This window comes from Schistosoma mansoni, chromosome W (assembly GCF_000237925.1).
Source record: "Schistosoma mansoni strain Puerto Rico chromosome W, complete genome".
In the NCBI taxonomy this organism is placed as follows: domain Eukaryota; kingdom Metazoa; phylum Platyhelminthes; class Trematoda; order Strigeidida; family Schistosomatidae; genus Schistosoma; species Schistosoma mansoni.
Window position 1 is genome coordinate 53,720,182 of NC_031502.1, and position 14,042 is coordinate 53,734,223.

Genomic DNA, 14,042 nt, shown 5'->3' on the forward strand with positions numbered 1-14,042 from the left:
AATTTTAAGGACATAATCTTTGGTACTAGCGCAGTTGAACATGAAAATAATAATTATAGATGACGTTAAGCGATAGTTGTATTATATCTCGTATCAATTTAATAAATAGATACCATCGTAATTCAAACAAAACATGGAAATTTCACGTTCGTTTTCTATAAAGTTAGGTGAATGTGTTGATAGAGAGTTAAAATAAAGTGTAGTATCTAAGAATATTGTGTTTTTAGTGATTTTATAACTGATATTTGTGTATTGTAAAAATTGTTTTCACATTTTTCGATTTATTGTTGCACTGAACTTTTCTTGTAAATGTAACATAAGGCTGTGCATTTAAATGATCTTTTGTATGACAACTTCACGATGTGGTGGGGCGATTAGTGCAGATGGATTTATTTTCAAGTGTAAAGTTTGTTTTCTTTTCTCCTCCGAAACATTATACTTTCTTGGTTATGATCGTTATTATTGCAAATAAAATTTTCTATTAAACAACCATCATTTTCCTTATAAACACCTATTCAGTGTTATTTTTCTATTTATTTGTCTTGATGTTACTTTTCTTTCCAAACGTTGTCGTATTCTACACTATCCTTCTTTTTCACTGATGCCTTCAATGATATTTGAATTTTAAAGTGAACCACCGACAAAACTTAACGTTTTGTTTATTAGTCCTCATTATTAAAATATATAACTGTCCAGTGAAACATTCATGTTAAATCCTGAAATGTTTATATGGATCTTTTTAGATCTTAATAGAACAAGCTTTTCAGTTTCTGACCTGGGTAAAATAAAATTCACATCATTTTACATGTATATAATTGCAATTTCTCGAAAAACAGCATAACATCTCAAGTTGGCTGAAGTTCATACTTTAAAAGCTTAAGCACATTTATAGTATATGAATTTACTTTGACGCTAATTCTAACTGGAAATAATTTTAATACATACCACTGAAAAGTAGTATTAAATTAAATCAATTGTTTAGGAAACTTCAAATTTTTCAGTTTAATAATAATAATAACAGTCAATATCTCCGTGTGTTATATATAGCTAACGTCTTTTATATGCTTTGAGTATATCTTATTTCCAGTTCACAGTTTTTGTTAGATTGTTTGTCAAATTGATATTACTTTCTAATCTGTTCCTTTATTATTATTATTGTTATTATTATTATTATTATTATAGACCACAAGATAATGTAAACAGATTATCTGGATTACTGGATCAACTTTTCAAGTAGGTGAACTACTTTGATTATTGGCTTTTGATTGTCCTAGTTTTTTATTATTTGAAGTGTATTTATGATTTTCAAGTGTATGATATACCTTTTCTGTTCATTCAACTGTTTGGGTTGTGGATTATATATATATATATATATATATATATATATATATATGTTTTCGGGTTTCTTTTTCACCTGACTGTGAATTCACAGGAAACGAAATAATCGCATAAATTCAGTTAGGTTACATCTACTGAAATGCTTGTTCGTTGGATTTTTACGGTTCACTCAAATTCGAATAATGAAAAAGCAAGGTTTCGAAATGTTTATTTACTTTCACAGTGACTCCTAATTTTTTAATTCTACATTCTCTAGTGTGCCGGGTTTTACAGTGCTCTATCATTGTTCACCTGACTGACTCTTGCTTTGTTAATTTTTATCAACCCAATAACTCACAAAATCAACTGCGTACAAACCTTATTGAAGAGGGCGTGGACACACTGCAACACACTTGCAGCGCGGAAGTATGAAGACAAATATCTAAACACTATCTTACAAAAGAACGTCTAACCCATCAACTTCATGAGAAAAATATCAGACCAACGCATCAGCAGAAACGAAACCAAGACATTAGAAATTACAGCAAAATTACTGAAGCCTTTTGGAATAGGTGTAGCACACAAACCAACCACTGTTGTCAACAAACTTGTAAGATCCAAACCTAGTTTCCAACTAGGTTTGATTTGTTGAATAACTGACAAGTAAAATTAAAAACGCGCACCCCCAATCGAAATCAGAACAAGGTGTTTTGGGGGTAATAACGGTTCTAAATTTCATCATATATACAAATGTACAAATTCACAGTTCTAAACAAATATTGGTCGGCAAGCTGCTCGAAAATTGGTCGCTAATCCGGAATGCCCAACAACTGTGCAAAGAAGTCAATTCCTAAGCTGGTCGGAGAGGATGAAGATAAGTTTAACGACAAATCCCTTGGTACAAAGCAAGCTTTTTCTGATGTCTTTACGCCTCATGGTTCTGATGCACTTAAGGAAGACTATAGTGATAGTGATAGTGAAGTAATGTTAGATAAGGTAGAGAATCTTAGTTTAGATAAAAGGGAAAGACTTGGGCATGCAGGGCCGGGCACAATACCTAAGGTTCCTATGGTTGGGCTAGAGCTACCGAGAGTTGAATTGTGTTATTTTGATGGAAAACCGAAGGAGTATTGTAAGTTTATAAAGCAATCCGATACGTACATATCGGCTAGAGTATCTGAAGATAGTCAACGTTTACTATATTTGCTCCATTATTGCAAGGGTAAGGTGAAGGCAGCCATTGAAGGATGTGTAATGATGGAGGCTACGGCTGGGTATAAGAGAGCTAGAGAAATTTTGAAACGGTTGTTCGGTCAGGCTCATGTAATAGCAAGAGAAACGTTGGAAGATTTATTCAATGAGGTAAAGCACGGTTGTCATGATGCAGAACAACTCTCAAGCTTAGCCATAAGAATGGAGAATTGTAGCATGATTTTAGAGCAAATGAATTACACTGCCGACTTAAATTCGTTGGTTACATTAGAGAGAGTAGTGAGATTTCTGCCTCAACCTATGCAAAGGCAATGGGCCGAACTGGTAGATAGAATGACGGAAGATGACAGAGAGCCAACATTCGCCGAACTCACCCAGGTTGTGGCAGCTAAAGCGAGAGTCGCTTCGAGTAGGTTTGGACGGTTGGCTGAACGTCCAAAAGGGGGAGTTATCACGAAGTCATGTTACCATTCGGTAGTGAGACTGAGGAATGCACCGATCGCAAGTGTTTGGTGCAGTATGGGTTCAGGGGATCGTGCAGTTTACGAGTGTACACAGTTCTTGGCTCTCACGACAGAAGAACGTTGGTCGCACGTCAAACGTAAGAGTATCTGTTTTGTATGTCTTAAACAAGGGCATAAGGCTATTGAATGCAAAGTGACGAGACGTTGCGCCGTTGATGGATGTCCGAAGAGACATCACTCCTTGTTGCATAATAATTCGGCAGAGAATATATCAGAGGATAAACTGGCTACGGTAAACTGTTGTGGACAAGATAGGCCAGTGGACAGTCATGTGTGTCTGGAAATGATCCCCGTGCGGTTGAGATCGGGGAACGCTGAAGTTGTAGGGTACGCACTTTTGGATAATGGTTCTGACGTAACATTGATCAGGTCAGAATGTTTGAAGTTGCTGGGGCTAAATGAGGAACAGTCGTCAGTGGTAGTACAAACTGTGAGCGGTAATAAGACAACAAGGGTTACAAAGACACCTTTTGAAGTGTACTCTTTAGACCAATCTGAGCACGTTAAGATTGAAGGAGCCCTGGTAGTGTCGCAAATACCAGGGCATAAGCCGACGAAATCAGTTATGAACAGCCTAGTCAAGTGGCCGCATATGAGTGATGTGCCCTTAGAGGTTATAGATTCTGGCGAAGTTGTATTGTTGATTGGTTGTGATGTTCCGGAAGCCCATTGGGTACTCGATCAACGGTTGGGTGGAAGAGAAAATCCGTACGCAGTGGAAACGTTGCTCGGGTGGACCGTATTTGGACCTGCATCATTTTCGGGCTTAAAGAAAAGAGTTAGTAATTGTATATGATTTTACAACCTCAAGTGGTATCCGTCAAGGCTGTCCACTATCCCCATTTTTGTTTAACTTCATTATAGACCTGTTGCTGGAAATAACACTCTCGTCGACTGAATTTTCAGGAATTGATCTTCTACCAGGGAGTCCACTAATCGACTTAGAATACGCAGATGACATAGTCCTGTTTGGTGAAGACACTGACAAAATGCAGTCTTCTGTTAGAACTGAGTATTAATGCCAGGATGTTTGGGATGCGTTTCTTCCCATCTAAATGTAAATTGTTAATCCAGGACTGGCCTGCGTCAACACCTGAACTAAGGATAGGGAGCGAAGTAGTTGAACGCGTCGACAACTTCACTTATCTTGGAAGTCTGATCAGTCCTAATGGGTTGGTGTCTGACGAAATCTCAGCACGGATTCAAAAAGCTCGTTTGGCTTTTGCCAACTTACATCACCTATGGCGAAGACGAGATATCCGTCTATCAATTAACGGACGAGTATACTACGCAGCAGTTCGCTCTGTTCTACTTTACGGTTGTGAAACATGACCATTAAGAGTAGAAGACACTCGTAGGTTACTAGTATTTGACCACAGATGCCTTAGAGATATTGCTCGCATCTGCTGGGATCATCGGGTAAGTATTAGTGAGATTAGACACAAGGTATTAGGCAATGATGGTAAATCAGTTGATGAAGTCATGAATCCTTATCGACTGAGATGGTTAGGCCACGTGTTACGTATGCCTGAACACCGATTACAACGACGCGCAATGTTCACTAGTGTAGGGGATGGTTGGAAGAGAGTTAGGGGCGGCCAAACCAAAACATGGCATCAGTGCTTGAAGTCACTAACTTCTAGTCTGAGCCATGTTGGCAGATGCAGACTACCTGGTTGGGGTCCACGTGACTATCGTAATAAATGGTTGGAGACTGTGGGTGACATGGCTCAGAATCGATCACAATGGCGTAGGTGTATACACTCTTTATCTTCCCTTAAACCTTGGGATTAAAATTGCTTCATAAATTTTTTCCTTCCTATACTATATCCTTATATACAACCTTTCTTTATATACTACCACCACTAAATTAATTACTTTTATGAATCCGGTGTTGATCTTGTTGTGCTAACGAGGTATGGCAACTTGGACCGATGAATATATGTGCCTGGTCCTACGTTGTCGCTGACTAGTAATTGTATGAGTAAACTGCAGACATTAGAAGACCAATTCCGTAAGCTCTATGATGTAGAGTTCGCCGATGTATATTCAAGCGATAAATCGCTGTCAGTAGAGGACCAAGCAGCAATAGAGATAGTAGAAAGGGGTACTTTCTTCGACGGTAGTCACTTCGTAGTTCCGATACCATGGAAAATGAATCCAAACATAAAGACGAGAAACTATGAAGTAGCGGTCAGTAGGTTACTTAGTTTGAAGCGTAGGTTGTTGAAGGATAGCGACCTACACTTCAGATATGCCAGAAGTATTGAAAGTAATTTTGCTAAAGGTTATGCACGAAAGGTCCCTGAAATACAGTTGAGGTCAGATTATCTCCCTCGTTGATATTTACCTCACCACGCGGTGTTTAGAACTGTAAATTTGTACATTTGTATATATGATGAAATTTAGAACCGTTATTACCCCCAAAACACCTTGTTCTGATTTCGATTGGGGGTGCGCGTCTCTAATTTTACTCTCTTAACTCCCCCCTCTTGGACGTTCAGCCAACCGTCCAAACCTACTCGAAGCGACTCTCGCTTTAGCTGCCACAACCTGGGTGAGTTCGGCGAATGTTGGCTCTCTGTCATCTTCCGTCAATCTATCTACCAGTTCGGCCCATTGCCTTTGCATAGGTTGAGGCAGAAATCTCACTACTCTCTCTAATGTAACCAACGAATTTAAGTCGGCAGTGTAATTCATTTGCTCTAAAATCATGCTACAATTCTCCATTCTTATGGCTAAGCTTGAGAGTTGTTCTGCATCATGACAACCGTGCTTTACCTCATTGAATAAATCTTCCAACGTTTCTCTTGCTATTACATGAGCCTGACCGAACAACCGTTTCAAAATTTCTCTAGCTCTCTTATACCCAGCCGTAGCCTCCATCATTACACATCCTTCAATGGCTGCCTTCACCTTACCCTTGCAATAATGGAGCAAATATAGTAAACGTTGACTATCTTCAGATACTCTAGCCGATATGTACGTATCGGATTGCTTTATAAACTTACAATACTCCTTCGGTTTTCCATCAAAATAACACAATTCAACTCTCGGTAGCTCTAGCCCAACCATAGGAACCTTAGGTATTGTGCCCGGCCCTGCATGCCCAAGTCTTTCCCTTTTATCTAAACTAAGATTCTCTACCTTATCTAACATTACTTCACTATCACTATCACTATAGTCTTCCTTAAGTGCATCAGAACCATGAGGCGTAAAGACATCAGAAAAAGCTTGCTTTGTACCAAGGGATTTGTCGTTAAACTTATCTTCATCCTCTCCGACCAGCTTAGGAATTGACTTGTAAGTGGTTGACAAAAGAAGGAAAACCGAACGTCATCTACAAAAGTAAACTGTTGCAATTGCGAAAGATACTACATCGGACAAAGTGGACTCTTTCTTCACCTTCGCCTGCAGAACATTAATTAGCGGTCAAACTCCACGACATATCCTTGCTTATATCAATTAATGTGGATAGCTATGGACATACATTTGATTGCGAAAATGTTGAGATATTGGGTAGAGGTAATTCTAAATACATCAGAGAACTTTTAGAAGCTTGGCACTCAGGTCAACCAGCCATCAACAAACACACTGAAATATATCCGATTTATCAACCAATTAGAAAAAAATTTTGAACAGATATTAGGCCAAGAATCAAGTCACTGGGAGATACAATCAAAATGCTGAAGTAAATAATGACAAGTTAAAGGTCAACAATAACTAATCAGGATCGAGATCTACAGAACAAACTGTGAATCATTTGTAGGGAAATTCGAACACTTCACTTCTAAAGTTTGTACTGATGATGCCGTTCAGAAGAACGATGATAACTCCATAATCAAACCATCCACCTCAGAGAACAAAACCATAACAAAGACATGTTAGTGATAATAACAATACAAATAAATAGACAAATTGTTACTGTTCAAATAACGCTGTCCGTTAAATAATTTGGTTGAAGGGCTTAATAAAATTAATCGTAAACAAGCTTAATTATAGGAGAGTTGCTATAAGATATTGAGGATAAAAAAGTCCCACATATACTAGGCAAAATAATAGTCTTTTTCCAGTTAACTCTTCAGTTTAATTGTACACTAATTTAATGTATAATTTATACCATTGATAGTAGAATAAACTATCAATCATAAAATCATATTACTTGACAGTATTTATCACATTTCCAGTTATTTATGAGCATGTATGAATGATGGAATTAATTTGATTAGAAAGACGGATGAATTAGGGCAATTATACTAGATCTTAAGGTTTATCATCTGATCAATAAATTGAAACGAATTATTTTCTAAAAAGAAATAATAAACAAATCATTTATTGAATATACCTTTCAAATGTTATTATTATCCTATTCATCTTCATTATTGAATTACTTCTTTTCAGAAAGAGATAATAGTGTTTTTTTTATTTTATTTTATTTAAACACATAAATATTGGTACAAAGAGGCACCAGATATATATGCACCGTACAAATCTCATTTGATTTGTGTGAGGGCTGTGATACTGCCCAGGTGCCCAGACTGAAGCAGGTGGTTTTCTTAGGGGGTCACACCCAGAACCTTTGACCTAAAAATCTGATCCACACGGCAGTGGAGCATCGTGAGGAGATGCATTCCCATGGTAGCCGGTGACCAACGATTGATTCATACACCATTTGTTCCCTCAGGATACTGGAGTCAGCCCATATGCACCATTGGTTTGGAATCAGGGTTTTCCAACTCCCCTAGGTGGACTTTCCGTGTCCAGCAACCCGGTTAAAGAGCCGGACATTCGATTTTCGTTCTCTCAATTTCGTAAACAACAGTAATGCCACGAGAAGGCAGTGAGTAGGACTTCCGTGGCAGAGGCTATATACGCGTGGCCATGTGAGAGTATTTCGACCGTACCAGGGCATTTGGGAGCGATAATAGTGTATACCAATTAGATAAGTTTTCTCAGTAGAGCTTATGAAGTTTCTCACGTATTTCTTCTTCAATATTGTTAACAAATATCTCTAAATACTTAAAATATATATATCCGTAAATCATTTAACTTTTAAAGATTAAAATTTTCCATTGTTGATCTACTTACATTTTCTCTCTAATCTATATTCGTTAATCATGTAAAACTGTCATTAATATCTTCGTAAGTTTGAGTTCTAAATAATCGAATTATGAGCAGTATCATTCACTTTGATTATAGTTGTTAAAATTCAAACATCATAGAAAAAAATCACGCAAAATTGTTTGTCTTTTTTTCGTTTTTAATAGTATAACATAGTATAAAACGCACCTGCTTATATGAACCAAGTAGTAACTAAATGTGAGATTAAAATTACTTTATACCTTTCTTTCTATGAACTAATTCTTTATCCTTGTATCATATCCTTATATGCAGTCTTTTTTCATTTATTACTACCATTGAAGTAACTGCTTTTATGAATGTGCTGTTCATCTTGTTGTGCTAATGAGGTGTGGCAATTTAGAGCGATGCATATATGTGTCTGGTCCTACGTTGTAGCTGACTAATTGACTGAGGGAATCATTTCACTTGAATCTAATTATGTTAAAGTTGTTTTTTTTTGTGTTAGGCAATTTTTATTTTATTTATAGTATATTTCAGTCCGAGTAGCGGCATCTCACACGAAAAGAAACTAACAAGTTGTGCAGCAGATGAGTGAAAATAATGTCAACTAGAGTGAATAATAAGTTGAACATTAAAGATGTGGTTCACAATAAATTAGTTCACTGAATGAAATGTATGGAATGATACTAAGCTCAAGATTTAAAACAATGTTAAGAATCAATATAACCGTACTACTACGAGGTGTGACACTTTAATTTATTAGATATGTGTGCTTGCTTATATTTTGTTTACCATGCACTAATTGGTTCGTAAGTATGATATAAATATTCAGCATAGAAAATTCTACAGTTCGTGCTGCTTCGGAAAACGCTATCGTATATTGACTAACATCTAAATATACCTTGAAATTACAGTAACAATACTTATTTTTCCCATATTTACTAATCAATAGCTTTCTTTTTACTCGTAGGGAAGTTATTATTCTTATAAGTACTAAGAATTGGTCGCATATTTTAGGCTACCCGAAGTTGCAATTTGCTTTCATGTCCAGTTTAAATATTTGAAATCTTTTTACTTATAGCACCGACTCATTATCCAATAGACTAATGAGTTTAAATCAGCACTGACATGTTCAGCGAATATGATGTTTATATCATTATTAGCCAGGACTTCAGTTATCCTGTTGTTGATATTCAGGACTAGATTTTGTTCAAATTTCATTGGTATGTGTGAATTCTATGAGGATTACCTTCAATACATTCATTTTGTCTCCGTTTATTTAGAGTAGATGAATTGTGAACAGCAGTGGGATTCAACAGACACGCTTTGTCTCATTTAGAACTTGTCATCTAGATGTACCTGCGTCTTAAATAGGACAAAATACTTTCTTAGTAGTGCTTTCTAGTTCTTAACGATACTCTTGCTGTTGTCAAGCTGTGATGAAAACATTTTTTTAAACACTGAAAAAATTGATTATAATATTGATATGATAGAGTACACAGTGTTTAATATTGAATATTTGCGAATTTGTATGTTGAATACATTGAATTTTTTTTAATTCGGTTCACCTGTCAATTATTAGGAAAATTATTTTCCTTTTATTTTGCTTCTTATGAATCGTTTAGCAATAATTATTTTTCCAGGCAAAGTTTTTTGATACACTCACTTTTCTCCATATATGTCAGATAACACTGTGAACACAATGTTTCCTAGACAGCAGGACTATAAACAATGAGTTGGATCGTGATCAGTGTTCTGATATATGAGGATTTCCTGGTAGCCTTTAATTGCAGCAAACTGACTAATCACATTTATTTTAAACCTCTCTGTTTACCAGATCTTATATCATAAGCACTTGTATTGCGATAAAATAAAGACTAATTACAAATGAACATTTCGAAATATTTTAGTAATTTTTTTTTCACGTTAATCCAACAAACTATTTTCTGTTGAAATGTCACATCGTTTAATTATTATCACGAATTGATGTAGAAGTTGAAAATATGGGCCAGTTGTTGATAACACAGTGGTTTAAAGACAGTACTCTCTGCAATGTTCCTATGTTCAGTCCTTGGTGGAGGATGGGTTGTGAATACACTCTCATGAGTAGTCTCACACTATTATGAGAAAGTCTCTCGATGCTCGTCGGTCTTCGATAGTTGTCTGGCTGAAATTACCTTGTCGTATAAGTTATCTTCCAATTTCAAAGTTTTAAAAACTAGAGTCATCGGGATTTCATAAGTTTATTGACATAAAGTGTTTTTTTTTCTAGATACAAGTGAAGTTATTAAACCTATTTTAACTAATGAATATGCATTATTTGATAATAATTAAAAATTTGAAAGCATTAATTTTTTCACCTTAATTTACATTTTTTATTTTGTAGGGGATAAATTACCCCTTTTCTAAGTTATTTACTCGTTATTCTAATTAACGTGTTTTATTTTGTTGCCAGTTTAGAACCTGGATCCTATTTACTAACACAAACCAAGATTGCATCCGATAATTCGTTTGATATTTACCAATTTGTCAGTGATCAATCATTTGAGTAAGTTTTCGCCGATTGTACATTATTTGTGAAAATGTTGTCATTTAACTAAGATTTCTTTTATTTCTTTTAAAGAAAAACCTATCATGAATAATGTCGGTGTTTGAATAAGTCAGTTCTTTTGGAATCATACTCCTGGAGTATTGTTCAGCACTCGAAGTATCCCAATTGTCTATGGGACTTTCACTGAGTACTAAATTCTAGATTCTTTGTTATCAGTAGATAAAAATGCTGATTATTTTGACTAAATGAAGCCCTAGCAGTCAAAGTTCTTTGTAATCTTGTTATTAATCACATAGAGTCAAATTTGATTGAACATAACTTTGAAGACTAAAAACTCAATTCTTAATATTGACAAACTGTGAAGATCTTGTTTTCAGTAATGGATAGATTTAAACTGGTTTTTTATAAAGGTTGAGGTGTTTTATGTATCTTGATGGATGTCTCATTGCCGTTCATCCACGAAATTTGTATTATTAGGTTTCGTAGAAAAAGGATGGTTCTTGAAATAATGGGATTTTTTAATATACATATGATTTTCATTCTCGCGTTACATCTTCAACTTTGGCTAAGTTGTGATTGTGTTGAGAAATTTTTGGATAACTATACTTTCCGTATTTTGTTATTATTATTGAAAGAACTTTCATGCAGTCACTATAACGATGTTTCAGTGCTCGAAGTAATAAGTAGGCTTTACGACTGACAATGCGCAGGATGATTATACAATGGGCCAATCAAAGTCTCCAAATGAGAAGTCCACGTTGTGCCGATCAAAAACCTTCTAGTTCTAAGGATATATTATCGGCCATGAAATAATTTCATTTTCTAAGGAGTATATATACATAAATAAATGAGTGCTTATTCATTTGATTCTGTTGAACCCAATAAACTTTTTTCGCACCTAATGTTTTCACTCAGTGGTCGGTTCGGAGTTTGGGTATTGGACGTTTTGTGTATCAGCACCAACCGTGGACACCGCATGTTGTCTTAACAGATACAATCAGTCTTACAAAACTGAGTGATTGAAAATTATGATGATTTTTGTCTCGTCTTCAAGTTCAAGCCAATATATAATTGTTAATTAATTGTAAAAATAAAAAAACTAACTTAAGTGTTTATAAAAGCCGTCACCTAATTATGTTGTGGTTTCTGTTTGTTTATCTCAAAATGATAAAAATTGTGTTTTTCAAGGTCTTTAATTTCTCATTATCAGAAACATTCTTCCATTTGTATTGTCTGAAATAACCTTGTTACACTTCGAATATTATTAACCTCATAAATGTTTAGTTGCACTTAATTAACTTGCTTAATACGCGCGCTTACTGGGCTTTCTAAGTAACGTATGTTAGATGTTTAAACAGCCTTGTTTAATAAATCCTTCCAAAAATTATCTAACGTGACCATTGAATAATTGGATTTTAGGTAATGTTTGTTTTTAATGTTTCGCCTACAAATGCCCTGGTACGGCTGAGGATGGGGAGACTCCTCTCTCCCTCTCGAAATACTCTCACATGACCACACTTATACAGCCACTCCCACGGAAGTCCTACTCACTGCCTTCTCGTGGCATTACTGTTGTTTACGAAATTGAGAGGATGAAAATCGAATGTCCGGCTCTTTAACCGGGTTGCTGGACACAGAGGGTCCACCTAGGGGAGTTGGAAAACCCTGATTCCAAACCAATGGTGCATATGGGCTGACTCCAGTATCCTGAGGGAACAAATGGTGTATGAATCAATCGTTGGTCACCGGCTACCATGGGAATGCATCTCCTCACGATGCTCCACTGCCGTGTGGATCAGATTTTTAGGTCAAAGGTTCTGGGTGTGACCCCCTAAGAAAACCACCTGCTTCAGTCTGGGCACCTGGGCAGTATCACAGCCCTCACACAAATCAAATGAGATTTGTACGGTGCATATATATCTGGTGCCTCTTTGTACCAATATTTATGTGTTCAAATAAATAAATAATTCTTTTGAAGTCAGCTTCATGGTATTTTTCTTCAAGACTTGTTTCTTAAACATATTTAGTCAAGTACATGAACTTTGCCATTTTAACGTATTAATCATCTTGTATTTCAATAGCAGAAAAATATATAATGTATATAATGTGTAAATTATATTCTCACTAATTGTAACTTTGAAATATCATTAATTGTTTGTTTTTGACTAATTTTTTTTATCTAGTAAAGATGTTCATCAAATTAATTTAAATCAAATTTCCAGTCACTTTTCAACATCTTCAGAAAGATTACTAAATTTATTATCACTTGATGATGATAAATTCAATGGAACCACTATTCCAGAAGAAATAGCTAGTACACTTTATTTAGTACGTCGTTTAAGATTGGATTTGGATATTCCTGCTGGTTTTGAAATAATCCACAATTCACAAAATGGTAAATCTGAGAGAAATTTAAAATTGCCTGGATTAAATCGTATAGATTGTATGGAAAACTGTAGTAAACAGATTAGTAGTAGCAGTGAATTAGTAAAAGAAAAGACATCTAACAAAATCAGTAAAACTCGTGTTATGAAAGTAATAACATCGAAGAAAAAGAAGACGACGACATCAATGGAGAAAAATAGTAATAAAGGAAGACAACCACCTACGGGTAGTAAAAATACAAATGATAAACATCGTCGTGAAAGACAAAGAACTAATTAGTTGATTTGTTTATAAATTATTTATTTATGGTCTGGTGTATTTGTATATATATCTATGTATTTTAAATTATGTACGTTTCTGATTTCAAGTAAAAAGTAATGAAAAAAGATTCAATTTTAAATTGTTCATTTTTATTTCTTATAATAAGTTTATACTGTGAAAGAAAAATGGCTTATGTCATTCAGTGATAGGAAGTAGTAGTTTTTTTATTCAAGATGCCACACCGGTGAGGCTATAATTCATGATTGACCTTTGAACAACGCTAAAATGACCTCGAAAATGCCCACTTGCTTACTAGGATTAAATGAGGGTTATAAATTAGTGCGATGAATTAGGATTAGGATTTACAGTTGAACGCTAGAGTAAGAATATTAGATTCAATGTTTTTATCACGAACTGACATCAGCTGTGATGCTAAAATGAAATAAATCTATAACTGATTTTCAAACAAATTGCCTAGTGTTGATAGAATACTCAAAATATTTTATATCATAGGAATTTTCATGAAAGACATTTCTTTCTCTTTTTTCAGGAAGAAACATTTCAGTATTTAGTTGAATGATACGTTGATGTGTATGTCTACACATTTTTTCACCACATAAAACAGTTTATGGACAAAATTTTTCAGAGGATCTTTGATAAAAAAAAAGTCTTTTTAATCACGTGATATAAAACAGCTTATTAATATATTG

General features: G+C 35.1%; 1 protein-coding gene across 2 annotated transcripts in view; it reads left to right on the forward strand.

Annotated features, from left to right (window-relative positions):
• Smp_076150.1 (hypothetical protein) overlaps positions 1–13,449 on the forward strand; it is a gene marked incomplete at its 3' end in the record, with an annotated part of 36,819 nt that extends 23,370 nt beyond the window's left edge. The window contains exons 12-14 of one of the 2 annotated variants that reach the window (XM_018790161.1): positions 1,183–1,233; positions 10,591–10,683; positions 12,870–13,449. In XM_018790161.1, coding sequence (XP_018655532.1) covers positions 1,183–1,233; positions 10,591–10,683; positions 12,870–13,350 — 625 coding nt within the window. The remainder of the gene's footprint in view (positions 1–1,182; positions 1,234–10,590; positions 10,684–12,869) is intronic. The other variant, XM_018790160.1, reaches the window with a different exon arrangement.
• Between the last annotated feature and the right edge of the window lie 593 nt (positions 13,450–14,042).